Below are 21854 nucleotides of genomic sequence, written 5' to 3'. Positions count from 1 at the left end.
TATTAAAGCATATTAATATTTACAAAACAGCATTAATAAGTTTTTTTTGACATTCAGTCTTTAGAACTGGATAAAGAGGAAAGGGAAGAGAGCTAGAGCAAGACAGAGCAAAAATATTCAGACCAGAAAATACCATGTTTATGTATAACCCCATCGTTTATTACATTAACCTCCATGTTTATATTTATAAACTGACTGATAACCAAATACTTACTTGCAGGAGTCAATGCACTGTCCTCTTCCTCCACCATTAACAGATTCTTGTTAAACCGACTCCTACAGCAGACATACTAGCATTCAGAGGTCAAGAGAGAAAAATCAAGGTAGGATGGGAAAGCTAAATATCCTTAAATTTGGAATAGAAGGGAGTGATACAGCAGCCTTTATAAGCATAGAACTCTTTAACTAGCTACTATTAAGTTCAGTGATCATAACAGAGCTTACTTTGGTTTTAAGAATCTTTTCAGGCTCAAATACTGACTTTTTCATCACCCATTTAACTGTATAATGTCTTTTCTAATTACTGCTCATTATCCACTAATGCTAAGCATTTTAAATAATTCCACACTACTTGCAAGTGAGGTATTACCACATTTTTACCAGTCAGGTTGCTCAGGACATTACCTATCCAACTCTGATTACCTCTGAGGATGGGGATACTGTAGCTACTCTGTGTCCCTGTTCCATGTGTCTCTATCCTCATTTTAAAGGTTTTTCTCCTTCATCTATCTGCAATTTCCCTCGATGCAACTTATGCTAGTCACCTCTCATTATTTTGCCATCTGAAAAACAGCAGTCTCCATCTCCACTACAATCACCCAATACACAGTTCTGAAAGAGGTGCCTGAACACAACAGTCCCACACATCTATGGCAATTTTGTCTTGACTGTACTCCTTTCAACTGTTACGTGTAAATACTTCCTGCTGCCTAGGGAAGTGTTGGAATCACTGTCCCTGGAAACATTCACAAAACATGCAGATGCAGCCCTTAGGAACATGGTTTAATGGTGAACATGGCAGCGCTAGGTTAACAGTTGGACTTGCTGATCTTTGAGGTCTTTTCCACCCTAAATAATGTTATGATTTTACTTATTCATTCGTTAAGAACTGCCTGTGCTCTATGTCTGAAATGCAGGTGCCACTGACATTTGTCTTTTATTGAGCCAAATGCAAACACTGCTAGTTAGTGTTACCATGGATACATGGACATTACATAAAAATTAGTTCTTAAAACTACAGTCACTCATCAGCACCGTTTTGGAAAAAACAGATGTGAAATTGAAGCCAACTTCAAAATACCACCAGTGATGAAATTAACTCCTGGAGAGCATGTGGAAAATGTGTGGCAAATTCACCACAGCTTAAGCTAGCTCTGCTTCTATTCTGCGATGAGGAAACATCAGCCATGCCTACCAGACACCTCTGCTGAGATCATACATAGCTTTTTTCCTGTGCCAGAGTCCTGCTTGTAATTAGAACCAGAAGTCTCAAGCCTATGCCACCTAGAACTGCTTTAATTGGTAACTGCTGGACTGTACCACCACAACCACGAGGGGAGAAAAATGGAACTCTGCCCCTCTAGAGCCAAAAAACTTGACAAAGCAGAAATTCGTGCCTATTGGTAGGTAGTACTGCAGTGACAAGGCATAAGAGCAGACAATCTACAGGTCTGCAGTTTCCCTCACCACATGGGATTTTTTTCCTTATGTAACATCTTATCTACAGGACAACCTGAAGTCAAAATAATCCACACAAACCTGGAACTAAGCCCAGAAGCCCTGGAGTTGCCTGCACAGGCATCCCTGTTAACAGGTCACACCCATTCATTTCAAGAAGGCTGGCAGTGCCTGCAAATTCAGAACTTTAAGCTCTTCACAAAGAACCTGGAGAGGAAAAAAAGCCCACAGAAAAATCCACCACCAGTAATAATATTCCTCAATGAGGGGTACAAGCAGATTGGGAAAAACAACAATAAATACAAGTAATTTAGCAACTGAAGGAAGTCACACTAGTTTAAAAGTTGATTTGTCTCTTACCAGCTTACCACAAAGGACAGCAGTGGATCTGTCAGCCAAGTGATGCCTGATCTGACATGCCATCATGTTCAAAATTCTACAGCCATCATCTGAGCCCTAATACTGTTGTTCCAGTACAGCACGCAGCAGCACTCCATCCACTTGGCTCCATACAGTCCCAGTGTCCTGGCTAGAATCAGGCCCTCAAATCATGGGTCTGTCCTTACACCCAGGCAAATATAGTCCTGAATACAGAGAACCAAGTTGTTAACAGGACCATAAATGGATTCAAAGTTGTAAAGAAAAATTTAGAGTTTTTACCAGTTGAGTCTTTTCTTAATGCTAGCTGGAAATTCTTTCAAAAGTAAGAATCTTATGTCATTTCCAACTACCAAATTGGAAAACTGCAGTTAATCAGCAGTTAACCTATACCTGATATGTTTCTTGACAAAAAAATAACATGTCAAAAATAGCAGACAACTTCAACTGCAAGTTATCAAGATTTCTCATCACATTTTACAATAAAGTTCCTGCAGCAATAAGAAACAACACGGAATTGCTATCACATTTCAACTGACACAGAAAAAACACCCAAGAGTCAAGACTGTCACTATTATATGCTCATTGAAGAGCAAAGACACTTTGAACAGATAAGAAAACAGCACTGAGAAACGATGCTCTGTAGCTCTCCTTATTTCTAAGGCAGCCTTCTGGTATTTCTGTTTTAGAAGGAATTTTGATGGAGATATCTGTGCATTAACTAGTTGAAGAAAAATTAGTCTGGGAGGGAAAATGCAAAGAGTAAAACCTCTAAGCACAGTTTAGGAATCCAATGTCACTCCCAGTTAAGACAGAGGAGTTAACAGAAAATAGCATAGATGAATAAACACCAATAGAACTGCTGGAACTACACAGGATTTCTTTAACTCACTGCTGTCAGTTTCAATACAGGACTCATCACAGAACCCCACACCAATTAATTTTGAAGGGAAACAACCAAAAGAATCAAATTTCAGCCCACCTCAGGATTAAACAGCTTGCAGTAGAAGGTTTGGAATCACTCCTTGCAATAAACAAGAACCACGTGCACATCACACAGAACATCTAGCTTGGGGGAAAAAAAACAGTGAGTAGGGTCTTCCCTCACAGATCTATAGGCTACTGCAAATACGACCCTATTTGCAGAAACTAATTCACATCAGAAATTGAAAACTAACCTCTACCCTGCCTTACGAAGGAATAGACCAATCTAATTCAGGAAACAGCAGTATTTAACTTTACTTTTCACTGTACAATTCAAGAAAATTTTTACAAATATGCTTCTTGGGTTGGTCTAAATGTGCTGAATTGTAAAACACAAAAATAAGCCCCCAAAGCCATATATATCCATCTATACAGTGGTATGAGTTGCTTCTCCACAATATGGGATGATGAGAATTTTCCACTTCAATTTCTGGTAAGCTCCAGTATCTCAGGTGTTAAAAGGATCTAAGTGTCCCCTTGGCTTATGCACAGAGTTGGCACTTTTAGCATTTCAGAAGCTACAGGAACAGGAGGATAAACCAAAACAAAAGCATAAACTACCACACACACAAAGCAAAACCCCACAAAATAAAACAAACAACAAACCCCACCAAAAATATTCAAAATCCAAAACCTAAACACCCCAAAATGCAAGAGCAGCAGAACCTAGCAATCATGCCAGAACTTCCAGGACCAGATCTACACACAGTTAGGGTGCAGGCCACCCTTCCAAGAAATAAAGGTAACTTGTGAATTGAAATAATGAGAAACACAAACATGAGACTTCATATTTGCCAAGTAATGCCAACATTCCTCAGTATTTTGTCACTATGAAGATGTTACGAGGAGAGAAACAAAGGTTGCATCTTAAGACAACAGTATTTTATGGACTGACAAAGTTCAAACCTAAATTTCTTTTTTATTTCCCTGTGTACAGTCACTTCAATTGTAGCATTGCAGACACTCTAGAAACCTTCCCATCACTGTATTTTGGTGCTCAGACTCACCCTCAGAAGCCCAAACACCACATAAAGGCAGCTCCCAAAGTTCAACATTACGAATATCCCCTTATGTGTAAATCTGCATTGTGCATTCATTTCTGCCTCCCTTTTCTGTTTCTGCACAGTGGAAAGTCTAAAGGACAGAAGCAGTAAGAGATCTCAACCAGTGCTGTCTTGCTGCCTACCCACAGGAAGGCAGGAAGCTTAAAAACTGAGCAAGGAGGAGCCTGAATGCCAAAAAAGCAATTCGCTATAGATTGGCCCTTTGCCTGAAAGACAGAAGGAGGAACACCCAGTGTCTGCACTGGCACAAGATACATACCAGAAAACTGAAATTCAACCCATGCCAAGTTACACTTTGAAAAGCTAAATGTACATAGGCCAGTGAAAACAAAATTAGATAGGAGTTCAGGGTAAGAAAAATTAATAAAACAAGTTTGGTTTTGCATGAAAGTCAGCTTAGAAAGACAAACTGAAAATGAAAGAGAGATTAGTGAATTTTTTCATGCCAAGAATCAGATGAAAATCACAGTTGCTGAGCTGTTCAACAGAGGACTGAGGAGAACCAACATTAAGCCATCTCCATTTGAACATTATCTTTGAAGTTTAAGTACTAATTATTCTGAACATAGCAAAGATTAAACTGCTGAGATACACTATGCATTCCCACAGCCCTCAGAAAATGTTACAATGGCCACTTCAGCTTTAGAAGCTCAAATTATCCTTTTAAATTATATATAAAAATAAGCAAATAAAAAGCTGACAAATAGACTTTGAGTTTATAGTCAGACAGCACTTGTGCTCAGGAGATGGCTAACTCCCAAGACTTACTAGGTTTCATGCAGCTTCCAAACTGCAGAACCTTCCTAGCACTTGTCCAAGTGGCAATGAAAACAGAAAACATCAGCAATCTTGCCATTCTACAACTGACACCATTAAAGTTCTTAAAACTAACCATAAGTTTTAAATACCACTTTGCTGCATTTCCAGAAGTGCATTTTAATGCTTCAAAGGCTTATTGAAAAGCTAAGTATCACTCAATTTTCCTCTCTCTTCACACCCTTCCCTACTATGTAACCAGTTTTTACACTGCATTTTCTGGTTAACATATTCATACAGCCCTTTTCAGGAAATGCTTGGTGAGAAAAGGTGTGAAGCAAAAGGGAGGGTATCTATGCACAGTACTCTTGAGCATAAGGAAGAATATGTAAGAGCAGTTAAATTGTTTAAATATGCACTGCAACATAGTGAATATCAAACTGCTGCACAACAGAATGAATTATTTTTCTGCTTACTTGTGCGTGTAGTGTTTTTTGCTTTTTTGTTTCTTTATTTGAGGAGGACTTTTTTTCTGGTTTTTTTTTTTTTTTTTTCCGAAGACATAAAAAAAGACACTGCAAGTCTTCATCCTGAAGATGTTTTCAGTCTTCCTTCATTCTTAAGGCAGCTCTACCTCTGGCTAGGTGCTGTCCTTCACACATCCAGTTAACACTAAATCAGGCACCTTTTGAAGTGCATTGATTCAAGTTACCTGTCCAGACATCAAGTGAGCAATGCCACCAGAATACTTCAGATAACTGAAAAGTCCTTTATATAATATATACTACTCATGACACTTACAATGTACCACCTAGACACCATATAGCTGCCAAAAGCTTCTGACCTTCCAACAAGATCTGTCCTTCATGAACCTTGTACTTGTGTATCTTCATTCAGAGAGAGAAAAGCAACCCTCCACACACACGGCAATGGAAAGGGAGTAGGGGAAAATTTGAACAGCTGCACTGCATGCTTTCTGTTGCTGCAACTCAAGAGTTGATACAACTTTGCCCAAATCCAGAAAAATCAGGATAACACTTGAAACACCATTTTTATACAAATTCTTTCTTCCAGGCCTATGGATAACAAGAGGAAACATGGCTGCTTATGTATTTCTGTAACTAACTGCAGCTATTTCTAAATTGAATGAAACAAGGGAACTATATCTAGTTGAATTGGATCACCCAGTTAATAGGGATGAGAAAAGCAGCTCCACAGCATCACCACTAAGACAAATGTTTAGCACTTCCAGCTTCCTGTTCCAAGTATTCACAGAATGCAAACCACTCAACATTCCTGTCACATAGTCAAGGCTCCAGGTCTGCAAAACTAAATTCCATGACACTGCATTTCAACAGTATTTATCTTCTCAGTGCACTGCATACTCAGATGCTTTGGGTGGGTGCTTGAAGCAAGCAAACAAAAACAGAAATCCCAAAAACAAACAACCAAAAAAAACTCCAAACAAGCCAACAACAACCCACACACAACACAACCATCTTGCCCCACACAGGCCATACTGTAACTCTTCTGATCACCTTTCACTCAGGAAGAAAGGTTTAGAGTCTGCATTTGGTACTGTGAGTGTTAATGGTCAGACTGACAAAGGCAGAGATCTAATGCACTTCCAATGGACCAAGTCTTCTGTCTCATCCTGATGAGATGCTAATTATGCTTTACAGAAAGAAATAATCAAATTTACTCAAACTTCCACAATCATCAAAACACATTTCTGTGCATCCTTACATTTGTTCTTTTCCTCCAGAAAAGTCAACAAAAGACATACTAGAACATCACCTCTAGAATTTGAAAATAAAAAAAACAAAACAAAACAAATATACAAAATTAGCCACTCCAACAGAAATCATCTCTTACTTGTGCTAGGTATAGAAAGAGCCAAAGAAACTTTAAAATACACCAACCTCGTCAAAACGTTAGCCATTCCCAACATTTATTGTATTAATTTCAATAAATAATATTGACATGCCCCATACTGTCACTTAAATGCTTCCAAAAAAAAATAGCCTAACAGTTTTCTTGCAATATCATCCTGCTTATACACAAATTAACATCAATTTCAAATGAAGATGCAGTCATATCCCAATAACAGGGACAACTTATGTACACTTACTTTCAGAATTGTCCCTGAAGCATTTAAAGCCATACATAGTAAAGAATCCCGTATTTAAAGTAAAAGTAAAAATCCCGTATTTAAAACAAGTCTCTATATATTTGCTCAGTAACCTCAGCAACTTAGCACAACTAAGTGGTAAATTACACTAACATGGAACTACTGATTCACCAACCTCACATCAAAACTATTTTTGTCAGGAAAAACCGTATGCCAGTTTTTAAACACGCAAGTCACACTGCTAATTTTGAGGCACCCAAATGAAAGCTTCTTTCTTGCCAAAGCACTTGCTAGAGAACAGATTTGTTTGGCTAACTTCTAGAAGACAGATTTATCCTTATACCCGTATTTTAGTATGGCAGTAATGGCTTTTTCAGCACATGACCCAACTAACATTCCTTGCAAAGGCTGCCAGTCCCAGTAGGTAGCCTAACATTGGAGAATTTTGTTTCTACAAAATTTGTGTTACTTGGGTTGCTCAGTCCTCCAGCCCTCAAATTTTTCATGTCATTACAGTATCAGAATTACACTAGAAACTCAAAGTACTTAAACAGCTTTATCACTACAAGTAATTAAATGTTTACAGTGTACAGCTACAGCAGTAATTGCACAGTATGCAGCATTTTTGAATTTCCATTCTGATTATAAAGTGTGAAGCTCCATGCGTCCCTCAAATACCTGAGAAGTCCAATTTGACAGAAATAGATATCCATACAAAAATGCAATCATATTTAACATATATTTAGAGAAGCTCACAAAAATAAAGCTACAACTACTCACCTCTGACAGTTCCCCAAACAACTGATCCTGAAAATCTCACTAAATAATTCCAACACAAGCGTTTTCTACTCTGCACCCTCCAGCATCTCACCATCAAAGGAAAACGACCACTGAAAACCATAATGCAGCTTCTAGGAGACACTGGTGGCACCTCTACAACAGCAAAGCTGTCTGCACTATTCCGTGTCTAAAACAACTGCCATCAAACTTGACCAGCCAGAAGAAGAAAACAAAAAAAAAAAAAACAAAGAACCCCAAACCATCAACTTACAAGTATTTTAAGACTACAACAGGTAACTTTCTTTCTCCCAAAGAAAACTGAAAATTCCAAACACATTTCACCATACTAATGGGAAATGATCAAAGAGTGCCTGCAGACATATCTTTGACACTATCCTTTCATAAACAAAAAACTAGTTGATAGCCCTTTCTTCCTCAAGGCTGAAACTCTGTGAACAATTAACTTCAAAACAAGACTCAAGTAATAGGAAAAATAAACCCAAGTAGGGAGCACAACAAAAGTAAAACAGAGGGAGGATACTGCAGTTCAGCTCAAATTGTCACTCTAACACCTTCACTTCTCTTCTTAGAATATTAACAATAATTCCAGTTTCTATTAACTGACATTTTAAAGCTCACTATCCACATAGAAATATCATTAAAAATAATAATTCTAGCGGTCTTAAACATCACAAGTCCTACCAGTGGCATCTCAGGCCATCAAACCACAAGAAAATCTGTATATCCTGTCAGAAAATGAAGGTAAAAGGCCACAATCAAATCACACTGCAGATTTCAGCTACACCAGCCTGTCAGGCAAGACAGAACAATCTCACACCTACAACAGAGCATACAGCTGTACTCTTCCCTGCTGCTCTGTTCATCTACTGAAAATTCACAAAGCAAACTATCCAATGCAGAATGGCAGGACATATGGAGCCAAGTAAAATTCATTTACCAGAACTGATTCTGCATAAATCCTGGACATGCATCCCCACTCATATACATTTAAATGTGTAAATAAAGCACGAGAATAATCATTACTTTTGTATTAGGTAAATAAACAAAGGATAACAATAACAGGTTTTCATTATTTCATTAGCTCTCATTTTTCAGACTTACCTGGTCTTTTTCATGGGGTAATAAGCTGACAGGTGGAAGGGAAGCTGGGAAGGTGCTGGAGTATTTTGGAGCTCCTTTGTTTTCCAAACTGCCATAATTGACTCTATACTGAGGACCATCCTTCAGTAACCTCCCATTGTTCACAGCACGTTTGGCCCCCAGCCGCAACCTCTGCTGAAAGGCAGGATTGTTGAAAATACTTGCTAGGTCATTTTGACTTCTCAAATACTTTTCTATGTTTTTCAGGGAGGAGCCATTAGGTTCTTGAAGCCCTTCAATTGCTCTTCTCAAGAGTTTATTCCAATCCACATTACGGAGCTCATTACAAGCTCCTCTAGATCCCTTAACAGATTTAGGAATAGTGCCAGGTTTAACACATGAAAACCGTCCAGGATTATCTGGGTCCTTGTAGGATGCAAGACCTTTGTTCGTGACTTTAAGAATAGAACCATCTTGAACACTAAGTTCCAGCTGTTCTGAAACAGTCTTCTTATCTAATCCATGGGAAGCACAAACAGCATGACATATTCTCTCTTCAGAAGGCCTTTGCTTTTGCTTTTTAACTTTTTGTATAGCTTCCAGAATCCACTCCGTATAAAGAGGGTTGGCAAGTTTTACCATGGTTGACCAGTAATTGTTTCCAGCCAAGAGTTACCCATAGAGGTTCCTCCTTATCCTTTTAGCAGATCTTTCAGAGGTTGTTCACACCTCAAACACAAATGAAAGGATTCCACACACTGCTTGGACACATGGCAAAAATATCCACCCTGAGGAGTCGGAAAAAGCAGAGAAATACCTGCTGACTGAAACTTCCCAATTATGTTACTGAAATGTAGAAGGGGTTCATCTGTGATGACACTGGTACCTCCTTAAAAGAAAGTTTGTTGCAACCTTTAAAAAGAAAAAAGAAAACAAGAGGCAGGGAGAGAATACAGTTAATGCTAAAGTATTAAAAACTAAAATTGCATTCAGACATGTGTTCATACTATAGATGCTGCAGTATAGAAAAATCTTTGTGATATTATATGAAACATTTGTCAGTTCCCACCCCACATGAAACAAGTCATCATAAAATCCTACTGCTTCTCATAACAGTCAGTGGATTTAGTTTTCCTAAATTTCATCACCCCAACACTTAACCTACTACTGACCTGTTGGACAATTTCCATTCAGTCAGGCATCTGAAAAGACTCCCTAAAACAAACTGCCTATGGATCATTTCTACGCTGATTATACACGCACTAGAAAACCCAAACCAACAGAAAACCAAACCCCAACCAATGAAAGATAAATTATTAATCACTTCCAATTCTTAGAGCATCCTGTCTCTAAGTGTCCTGCCATGTTGATTAATATTTAGGTAACCTACAAAACCAAAAGCCGTCATAAAAGCACTTCTCATTTTAAGGCGTGCAGCACAGAGGCATTTTTGATACAAATCCTCACAAAGAGAAATGAAAACAAAGTAACAGGAGGCATTTTCACATAAATAGGTTGTCAGCACAAAGATGTGCAAAGAGGTCACATTGAAAAATGTTTTATTGACTCACAGTTTAACTTTTTTTTTTTTATTTTACTTATTATGGAATACATCACTCCAACAGAAAATTCAGTGGCTACAAAAACTCATTTAAGAAACCTGAAAGAACATCTTGATGAGGACTTTATTCATTCTAGGAACACATATGAAAAAAATAAAACCATTTAAAGTCTCACAAATTAAACTTAGACAGGAATTGCATAATGATTAAACAAATATATTTGAAGTATTAGTTTTTTCTGCCATGAAGTATGAGAGCTTTTGAAGGCATTAACAGAATAGCATAATTACTTCAAATCAAAGGAAAACAAAAAAACAGAAGAGAAAATTTTCCATTCTCAATATATGGGTTATCTTGTAAAGTAGACGATCCACCAGTTTCAGAGCAAAAATTTAGACTTAGTTAATATGCACGTATATTTATAAAGCTATGGCAAGCAGCCTACAAATAACAAAATCACCTATGACTACACAAATCCTGGACGTCATTTTTTACTTGTTTATTCTAGCCATCCTTTGAACATTTAAATCATGCTCAAAAACTTGAGTAAATTATAGCTAGGAAAGAACCCTGAACTGATACAGCAATCTAAATTATTTTCAACTTCATAAAAATATTCCTCTGCAACTACAAAGATAAAGAGTACAACAACACATACTTTTGGCCCTAAACTTTTTTCTTTAAATATAAATTCCAGCTCATGTTTCACACATTATTATACCTACACAACAGAATTACTAACAAAAGAGCAGCTGGTTACTGGTGAGCATAAAATTTTTCTATACCCAAACAATCAATATTAATCAATTCATTTTATGAATTTGTCCTTTTCAAACCTGATCAAAGCTTAAACAACTTCAGATTTATAAATATGAAAATTCAAGTGACTGCCAGACTGAAAAAGACACATTCCTGATGCAAATGCAGAGCCTGAACGCTTAACTGGCTCACATACTGAACCCTGTTGATCTACATGGATTGGATCCTGTTTCTTGCTTCCAGACCATACTCATGGAAGCTGTATTTGATAACAGTTTTGTGCATTTCAAATATCTGTAAGCAAACAATAACTTGTTCTCCAAACAGACCGTTTTTATTTACTTCAGCTAGCAAAAGTCATTCTTTCCCTAACAGAATTGTTTATACTCACTGTTCTCAGATAATTCCAAAATAACACTGTAGCTACAAAATGCAGAGAAATATAGGGAAGGAAAGTTTCCATGGTATTATAAATCCTACAAATTCTCTCACAAATCTGACACTGAAAATACAATAATACAGCAAAGCAGAACCCTATATATAGTGGAGGCTCACTCCCATTTAGACTATTTCATAAACTCTTCCTATAGATTTGAAAGTTATCTGTAGCTACATATAAAGCCCCAGATTCCTAGAAAGCTACTTTTAAAGTTATTTAGTTAGTCTGTTCCTCTCTAAGTCTTCATTAAGATTGTCACGATTTAATTAAATGCTGAACACTGCATTTGCTGAGTCAGACATACTTGTCTTGGTTTTACATCTACTGCAGTACTGTTGTATTAAGTTTCATACAAGCAACCACATCAGTTCCATTAAATTCCAGAACACACAGTACAGGGTCTGTTCCAAGCTCCTGGACACTGATGAACATTTCAGTATAAATGCTATAACATGTGGGTTACAGGAATTTTTATTGGCCAATGACTGTGGCACAAGGTTAGCATAAACCTATATCTTCATATAAAGTCTACTGCTTGGTACAGGAATTTCACAGCCATATACATTCAGAACTACATTTTCACTTATTTACTTAAAACTCCTTGCATGTAATACAACCTCCTGCATGCTAGCACCTACTAAATCAACCCCAGCAGAGTAGATCAGCAGGAACAGAGTTTCCAATCCACTGGACAGGGTATTTCAGGAGCAAAAATCAAGACATCTTAAATAGACACCTTCCAACAGTATCCAAGTTCATTCTGCCTTAAGGAACCATGCAAAGTGCATCCAACCCAAGTTTTAAATTGTCTTGCCACAGCTTAGAGCCTCGCTTAGTCTGGCACTTGAGCGCACGTGAACTTGAAGTAAAACCCCCTGACCTCCATGACTGCTATGCCACACAGTACAGTCAGAATAACTTATTACTAACAAACATCTTTCCCTGCAAAACGACTTGGGTGAGTGATCCTGGAGCTATAAATTAAGGAGATCTTTCAGAAACCAAGACAGACTGATACAAGATTGGCAATACATAACCACACACATCTGCATGCAAAGTGATTAGCTGAGACAAAATAAATTGTTTTAGAAACAATCTTGCAAGATTCAAGATCAAAGGATACTCAGAAATACAAAGTTACAATCAGGTTTCTAAGTTTAGAATGCAATTCTACAGAAACTACAGATAGGTGGTCATACATAATTTAATATAAAAAAGTGTGATGATTACCCAAACAGATTTTGAGGAAGTTTTTGAAACCATTTTAAAGAAGTGATTATAAATTAGTCTATTTAGGTACTCATATCTATTTATTAATCTTCCTCCCCTTGTAATTAATTAACTTTTACTCACCCTCAGCAGCATTCATTCAATCACAAAATAGATTTTCCATACTGTTAAAATCCACGGGATAACTTCCAAGTTTTATGGCAACAGTCATGAAGTTCCTTCTATGTAATTTGTCACATTTCAACTTCTATGGTCTATGGTATCTTATTTTGAAAATAAAAACATTTGAGAAAATTTGGATGTACTATATTACTGACCAAATCTATTAACAAGTCTGCCACTGAAGAGCTGCAGAACAGAAGCATTAGAGGGTGAAGTATAACCCATTAGCTCTAAAACATGAAAAACCATCTCTAGTCAAGGCTTGTCCCTTTACCTAAGTCATAAATTATCAGATAAATACAAAGAAGTTGCAAAATTTCAGCTTGGGATTTAGAATGAATGCAAATGTGCCCTTTATAAGGCACACACCTATTGCACAGATGATTATAATTAAAGGAGGCAGTGACTGAACACTTCAATCTCAGGTGTCATCAGTAATCCTATAATCCTCTAATAAGCTAGTTTTTAGACTGAACTAGTACCTGGAATTGCTTCCAGGTGATCCAGATTGTGAAAACAAGCAGTGTAGTCAAAAAACAGCAACAAAAAAAGCCATGCTTCTCTCCATAACTAAAACCAAAAGTTACTACACAAATAACACAACATACAATCTAAAGGGTTGTTTTTTTTAATTAATGAAAAGTTTGCTTAAGCTTTCATAAATGTAAATGCAGTTAAACTTTTAAAAACTGAGGTTAACACAGCTATAAAAAACAAAAACAAAAAGAAAGGAGGGAGAAGAAGATGCAGCTGGGGGAGATGAGAGCAACTTGTGCAACCTGCCGGTGACCTGTGAAGCTCAATCTCATTCTGCTCCCTCCTACCTGCTCTGCACACACTCCGGAGAAGCAGCAGCAGGCCAGCTCTCTGCTGCAGCATCAGGGTCAGGTAAGGATTGCAGCAGAGGAGGAGGAAGAAGAGACTGCCATTACATTCCATTTTTGCCATTTTTCCTTGCTCCAAGCCATTACTTAGAATTCTGTATCTAATCAACTCTGTATTCCACCGCCATCTCAATTAATGATGCAAAACAGACAAGATAGTTGTTTTGCTATTGCAAAATACATGGGCCTGCAAAGAGATGGGGAGAAAGCAGATCCTGGTAAGGACTCCCATCATGCATATCCCTCTTAAAATTACTCAGGTCATGAAGCCAGCTATTGTATTACTCTTTACACAGCATATGGTTTCCAATAATAAGAAAGAGCAATGACACATCTATATGCTTTAAAAAGACAGATGTGTAGACACTACAGTAACTTCAAAACTGCACCAAAGACTCGGGGATGTGGAGAGAAGAGTGGCACATGTGAAACGAACTGATGGAAGTGCTTGTGCTCTGAGATACCCCACAAGCTTCTTCGAGATCATATGCTTAAAATCATTTCCAACATGACAGCAGCAAGCGCCACCAGAGGAAGCAGCATCAGCACAACATGACAGCAGCAAAATCACCCAAATTCACCTTTCCCACCTTCTCCTGTGGAAGTTCTGAGCACTGTAAAATACAGTACTAGAGAACAGCAGGAAATATGGAAAGGTAACATTCACTGCCAAGAGTTCACCTGGAAAAAGGTCAACTGAAAACATTCCTTCTTGGGATAGTGGTTTGCAACAGCAGGGGTGGTTATGCGTCTGCTCTTGCCAGAGGGGGTTATTTTCAATGCTCAGTGACAGAGTATGAGAGGTGAGGTCCGGGCAAAGAACACACAATGTGAACATCACTTCCAAAACGTGGCACTGCCAAGCTGGACTATTCCCCTCCCCAACTTCCTTAAGGTTTTTGCAGTACCAGCCCAGCCACGGAGATGTGCGACGCCTAGAGCCTCGGGCCAAGGCATTGTTGCATTTGAAGGGGCCAAGCCGGGGCTGGCTCTGCGCCCTGCCCGCCCTGCTCCGGGATTTGCCGTTCCCGAGGCAGGAACCCCCAGCCCGCAGGCTCTGCGCCCCGGGGCACGGCGACCCGCGGGCAGGGCAGCCCAGGGGGACGGGGCCGTGCGCGCACCCGCACCGCGGGGCGCCGGGCGGGGCCGGGGGCGGCGGCCGCGCGTCCCCCGCGGGAGGCAGGTGAGACCCCCCCGGTACCACTCACCTCCGCGGGGGGAGGAGCCTCCTCCGGGCGCCGCAGCGGCTCCCCCTGCTGCCGGCTCTTCCGCCGCTCCCGCCGCCGGGCCGCGCCGGGCCGCCTGCCCCGCTCCGCGCCGCCCGCGGCCGCCGCGACCGCCCCGCTGCCGCCGCGCGCGGCTCGGCGCACCTACGCCGCCATTTTGTCTCGCCCTGTTGTACTTAACGTGAATCCGACATGACACTGATTACAGCCCAATGGAGGCTCATTAAAACCTTACCTACCCCGCGCCCCGCCCACCGCCGCCCGCCATTGGCCCGCGCCGCGCACGCCGCTGCGCGCTCACGGGCCGGGGGGGGCTGTCCGTCACCCGCCCACACCGGCCCCGGCCCGCCCGGCAACCGGCCCGGCGCTCCCATTGGCGGGCGCTGCCCGTCGCTCACGCGGCGCGCCCCTTCCCCGCGCGCTCAGCGCCGCCCACCGGCGGGAGGGGGCGGGGCCGGCGGCCGACACTGGCCGCCGCCGCCGCCACACACTCGCGCGCCCCGCCCGCCCGCCCGCCTCCCCGCTGGGCCCCGGGCGCTCGCGATTGGCCACCGGCCGGGTGCGGGGGCGGGACTTCTCGCAATCCCGCCCTCCCGTTGGCCGCCGCTGCCGCCCGTCCGCCACCCCTCCCCACCCCCGGCCTCCCCACCCCACCCCCCCCCCCGCCGCCGCCCCACCCGCTCGCTCCCGAAGTTTGTTCGGGAGCGCGAGCGCTGCCGAGACACCGGCGGCGGCCGCCTGAACCAGCTCGGCAGGGCGGGCGGGCGCGCGACACACACTAATGAGCCGGCTTAAATATTGAGCGTCACGCGCGTGCCTCATAGCCTGGCACTCGCCCGGGCGGGCGAGATGGAACAGCACGCTCCCAGCATAACCCTCCCAAGGTGCCTGGCACTGGCAGCCGCTTATCGCGCACACACACACCCCGCACCGCCGAGGGAGGGAGGAGGGAGTGGGAACGGGGACGACGACAATGACTCCCGGCTCTGCAGCCACATGCAGGTCCCTGCAAGTTTCGCCATGCGAAGCACGGGGACTTCTCTGTCACCCCGTCTGCGAAGGAACAATTGCCGCCTCAGAAAGACAGGGTGGGAACATGCAACACAAAAACCTCAGCCATCCCCTGCTTCCCTCCGCCACTCCATTCCCCCTCTCCCCACCCCATCCAACCCAGCCATCACCCCCTGCTGCTGCTCCCCCTCCCCTGCAAAACGCAGAGCATTGCAATGCATTTACCCAGCGCAAGTGTCTGCAAACACGTGCATCAGCCTCCGACGCTAAAGGAAAAAAAGTACCCAGCCTAGTGACAAGCCCCCTGCGCTGGGAGAGGGGAGGGAAAGGGGGTTATTATGGCAAATTGCAGCCTGTCACCCAATGCAAAACAAACCCCATCGCATGCTCCCTATCATCCCCCGCATAAACTCCTGGGAATCTAACCTCCGATGCAGGTTCCCCCCTTTGCTTGCAATGACCTCCTTTCTCTGCCCGTGTGTGTTTCTGCAGCAGCGGTTCCTGCGGAATGTGCTGCCCCTGAAACGCGATCGCGGCTCCTCTCTCTCTCTCGCTCGCTCGCTCTCTCCGCTCTGTCTCTCGCTCGCCCGCTCGCTCTCTCTCCTGGCTGCAAGCAGAGCCAGGAACACAACAACAACACAGCCTCCCCCCACCCCCTTCCCCAAACACATACACACTGAAGAGACCCAGCCAGGAGAGCCAGACGAGCCGGGGAGGGGGTGGAGGGAATCCCCAGCCAGCGGATTGATTGCACCAGTTACCTTCCCTAAGCCCCTCCGCGAGAGGGGAAAAAAGAAGATGAATACAGAGAGAATACCTTGTCTCCCCTCCTCCTCCTCCGCGGGGCTCCTCTTCTCACTTCAAAATACTAAAAGGTGGACGGGCAGATCAGACACACGCGTTCAGCTCTCGGCGGGGGAGGGGAGCCACGCGAGCAATTATCATTAATTTAGAAATTAAAACAGAAACCCACCCCAGACCTCCAGCCTCCCCGGTGCGGGCGGACGCAGATTGGGAGGACTGGTGCTAAGACACAGGACCTGATAACAGCTAATTGAAAGGTTAATCTACATAGGCTGTGACAGAAGAGGTCCCTCCCCACTTTTTTATCTGCTGTTGGCAAGTGGGAAATTGAGCTCCCCCCACCTTTTCTCCCTCAAAAAAAAAAAAAAAAAAAAAAAAAAAAAAAAAAAAAAAAAAAAAAAAGGGTGGGGGGAGAGAGAAAGGGGGAAAGGCGATAAAGTTTGGGGGGCGGCGCGTCCCCTGGGCGGGAAGGCGGCTGCGGGGAAGTGGCCACCGGCGCCTCCCGGGGGCCCTCAGCCGCCCTCGGGGGGTCGCGCTGGGCTTTCCGTCCCACGTGGGGCGATTTGAGCTGTGTCGATGGAAGCACCCCCGCAGGCAGCCTTTGGGGCTTGAACGCTCCCCCGGGCCGGGGGAAGAGGGCTGTGCTTGAGCCTTCCATAATTAGTCCGAGGGACGGAAGCAGCGTGAACAAATCACAGATGTTGTCCTCCCATTGAGTTTGTACATGTAACAAGATGTTCCGAGGAATATATATTAAAGAACAAGGTGATAACACGTACGGACTTAAAGCTCGGTTTTCTCCATGCTGCCTTGACCTCTGCTGCCAAAGGCCTCTCACCATGTCAAGTTTTCAGTAATCACAGAATATGCTGAGTTGGAAGGGACCCATCAGAACCATCGAGTTCTACTCCTGGGTTTTAATACTCCTTGTGATGGTTTTCTCACCTACGGCCAGCAAACAGCACTTTTCACCCAAACATCACTTTTTACCCAAGCATGGCATGACAAAATACCATGGGATACATCCCATAGGGTACCACACAAGGGAGGGAAAGGCAGAGTACCTACCTGAGCATCTACTCAAGCAGGCACAGATAGACATTCCTCATTGTCCCAAACCTGAAACATAATTGTTGCAGATGTCTCCTCAACATCCTCTTTTCCACATCTTGTGGATGACATGTTGTGTTAGGTGCCTGCCTGCAAAGTTTTCTAAAAATATCTGGTCCTGAATAAGAAAATATAAAAGTAAAATTCTAAAAAATATCCTCAAGAGTGGGTGGAAAATGACCTTCTACAAAAAATTATGAAGATCTTCCCTAGATGATGCACTGCATGTAGACTAGTAAGGAAACAAAGTTTCCATAATTAAAAAAAAACATTAAGGTTTAGTGCAACTTCTTTCAGAGCCAGTTGCTGGAGATCCTGTGTAAGGAAGCTCTTTGGTGATGTTTCAGAGCACTGTAAAATTCTATGACCTACTTACAGAAAGCTACCGGGTGAAAATAATATTCCAGCATGTATCTATCATACCATAACCATTGACTGAGGTTTTAGACTTTTAACTGCCAGATGCAGCCTTTTAAACATAAAGAGGGAAATTGAAATGTGTAGTGACCTAATACTTGTTGGAGAATCCGTCGAGGTTCATGCATTATGCAGGACCTGGCTGTGATTTAAAATAGTTTTTAAATTATTGGAAATGTTATAAATCATTTCAGCACAATTTGTAGCACAGCGTCACATTTGCAGCACTATTCTGAATGTTGTGTAAACATTTCCATCAGAAACTTTTTTTTTCCTTTCCGGGAAATTTACAACTTGGTTAGTGGTAAAAACATAAAAATAATTTCTTGAAACTGAAACTTGGCATGGCCACATCCCAGCTCAGGAAACAAAACAGTGGAGAAAACTCGATAATATGTTTGGCCATTTTGAAATTACGAGTGTGTCGTGAAGACATAAGTAATAGCACAGAGAAAAATAACAAAAGTCTCTGGTTTAAATGATTACATTCTTTCTTCTCAATTTAACTCTTTTCCTAAAAATAAATTTTATAGGATGATATGTCATTGGCTGTTGTGTTCCAGTTTTTAACATATTCAAGAACCTTTTGTTTGCAGAGAGACTTCTACGGATCTTGACATTTACAGCTGTACCTGATATTATGTAAACTGTGAAGTTAAGCACATGAACTCTTTATACATGAATCATCGTCCAGCAAACTCAGATCCACTGTCACTGTAAATTATACTATTTTCCAAAATTATAACTTCAAAAGAGCTGCATCATGGCAATTTAGTGCAGTTCAGTTTGAGATCGTGCATGTTACACAGAGAAACCTAAGTACCTGGAATGCTTTGGATCTGAGAATGTCTATAAGCATTTTGGTTTGTCATCTAGATAAGAAATATTTTTGGTTTATTGTATGAAAATGCCCTCAAGTCTATATTAAAAATACCTATGGAAAAGTAATAAGCCCATCAAGGAAGTTAGTGCAAACAATAAAATTTACACTTTAGTATGTCTTTTATGGGCAGTATTTGTGGGATTTCTCTCCCAGAAGTCCTGCAAACTGATGAAGTAAAACTAATTCCCCCAAGGAGTAACAGGTGTCTAAACACTTATACATTGAATACACCCATTCCATGTGCTAAAATCAGGTCCTTAATATTAAAAAAGGGTATCTAAAATCAAAATAACTTTCCCATGTATGCTTGTAGAAAGATCTACTTTGGCCCATTTCACTTTGTTCTATTAATCTCTTTGTTTTTATTATATTTCAAATAATCTTATTTACAGGATTTTTGCCCCCCCCCCCCCATGGAAAAATATATATGATTGTACATCTACATTGTAGAGTACGTAGTAAGCATATGCCTCTCCTCAAAAGTCCTTAGAATTATTCTAAAAATGCACTAACACTGCTATTTTTTGATCACAAGTGAGAGAAAGCAAGAATGTAAAGGCTCTGCATGGTCTCAGTTAAATTCAGTTCTCAAAAATCAAAATCTGAAAATTTCTGTATGGCTGTGGTGTAAGACATGCTGGAGACTGCTGCTTAAATAAAGCCCAGACATGTGCAGAATAAATTCATCAGTGTACAAAAAAGAACACCAAATTAGAGTTTGAACACTTGCTTGAAATCAGTAAGAAAATTCTCGTGCATGAAATTACTGCCATATTAAGAATTTCCCTGTGAGGGGTTTAATCACTGATGCAATTCCATTAGAACTAGTGGGGCTGTTACATATTTAGAAACAATTATGTAGCTGTCCATGTTGGTATGGTGACAGATCCCTATTTATCTTTGGAGATGCTGGAGGGTAAAATCTTGGCCCCCATCAAAGTCTGGCAAAACATTCTATGACTTCAACCAAGCCAGGATGTTCCTTCTATTATTACTACACACAACCACATATTTGACTACAGTCACCTGGATATTGCATCCCCTGGCATATGCTGTTGAAAGAAGTGACCCTGGGGAGAAAAGTCATCCTAAGAGTGCCATGAATTTTGTCCCAGCCTGTAGTCATCCTGAGCATGTCCCTGCCTAGGAGCTGAATGCATAAATTCTTTACCTGCACCACCTCCTCTGCTTAGCTCACCTGCCAGCAGCTTCCCTGCAACTTTAACTCAGCCTCATATTCCTTCTGGACTAAAACAGCCTTTTCTTAATTTTTTTTTTTTCATTTGTGATATTTTTTCCCCCAGCCTTTTATATTTTAATTTAATCTGAAAGATTAATCCATGAAACTACGTCTACTCCTCTGCACAAGCAGAATGCTTCTTGGTTTATGTATGAGGATATGCATTGCTGCACATAACAGAGCATCACCACCCAACTTAAACACCACAGATTATATTAATATATACACTCATATATTTATATACACACAAAGTGAGTAACCTGTGGGCATGTTTTCTGATCATTTGCTGTCTCATCTATTACATTTAATCAAATTGAATAATAGTGTAAAATAGTCTCCTGCTGCCATTTTACTGATTTGGGTGTTTTTTTAATTCCTGAAACTAGCAGATTATAAGGTAAATGCTATAGCAGTTTCAACTCAGGAGTTGTAATTGGCATAATACTGTAATTTGGAAATAAGTGTTTGTGGTAGATCAGCTGTCATCCCACAGGGGTGGAGACAGTGACTGTTTATAATAAATCCCACATGTTCCTTTCTACTCTGGCAAATATCCCACACTGCTATATCAAAGTACTTTACAATCCTTAATGAATTAGTTCCTGTAAGAGCTTTGTTAGGTGACTATTATTTTTCTTGTTCTCCAACAAGCGATAGACAAAGTGTAAAGCAAAGTGGTTAGAAGAGGATGCTGGCTTCAGGAAAAATCTGGGCACCTGAGTATTAAGGGGTCTACTCTGGGCACAAAAGATCCAGTTTCAGAGGTCCTGTGCTAGTGTGAAGAAGAAACTGCTGGCCTGTTAACACACATTTCAGACCTTAGCAGGAACAAGTCTTTTTGCTGCATTAACTATGCTACAAGTTAAAGAAGCAATGGGATGAATAGAATTTGGGAGTGCAAAGGAAAATGCTAAGAGCAGAGAAGGAAAAAAAAACAGGTGGCTCTTATACATGACAATTTCTATAAAATGGTGTCTTTCATATATACAGTGTCTCACAGTATTTGATGTGGAGGTTCTATTTATGCATGATAAAGGATTACTAAGTGATTAATAGATGCTTTAATAAATGGCAATCAATTGTTTTGGGTCCAATGTGTCAATAGGGTTTTTTACAACAATAGCTCATCATCATCTGAAACACCCTACCAATGTATTTAACCTCTATATGCTTCACATTGAAACACCTGCTAATCTTGTGTTAAACCTCACAAATGGAATCTTAATATAACGTGTGACTCAAAACAAATTTGCTGG

The 21854-nt window shown here is 41.3% G+C and overlaps 1 protein-coding gene across 4 annotated transcripts in view; it reads right to left on the bottom strand.

Moving 5' to 3' along the window:
- The window catches only part of KAT6B (lysine acetyltransferase 6B), a 109962-nt gene extending 92663 nt beyond the window's left edge, over positions 1–17299 (bottom strand). For 3 of the 4 annotated variants that reach the window (XM_053983652.1, XM_053983654.1, XM_053983655.1), the window contains exons 1-2: positions 16962–17299; positions 8893–9783 (exon numbers count right to left, since the gene is read on the bottom strand). In XM_053983652.1, coding sequence (XP_053839627.1) covers positions 8893–9513 — 621 coding nt within the window. In that variant the 5' untranslated portion in view covers positions 9514–9783; positions 16962–17299. Of the gene's footprint in view, positions 1–8892; positions 9784–15115; positions 15157–16961 lie in introns of those variants that run through there. The other variant, XM_053983653.1, reaches the window with a different exon arrangement.
- Positions 17300–21854: the final 4555 nt, after the last annotated feature.

The sequence above is a fragment of the Vidua macroura genome, chromosome 8, assembly GCF_024509145.1.
Source record: "Vidua macroura isolate BioBank_ID:100142 chromosome 8, ASM2450914v1, whole genome shotgun sequence".
Classification (NCBI taxonomy): domain Eukaryota; kingdom Metazoa; phylum Chordata; class Aves; order Passeriformes; family Viduidae; genus Vidua; species Vidua macroura.
The sequence above is the reverse complement of the archived record's forward strand: the minus strand, read 5'-3'. Positions and strand labels throughout refer to the sequence as shown.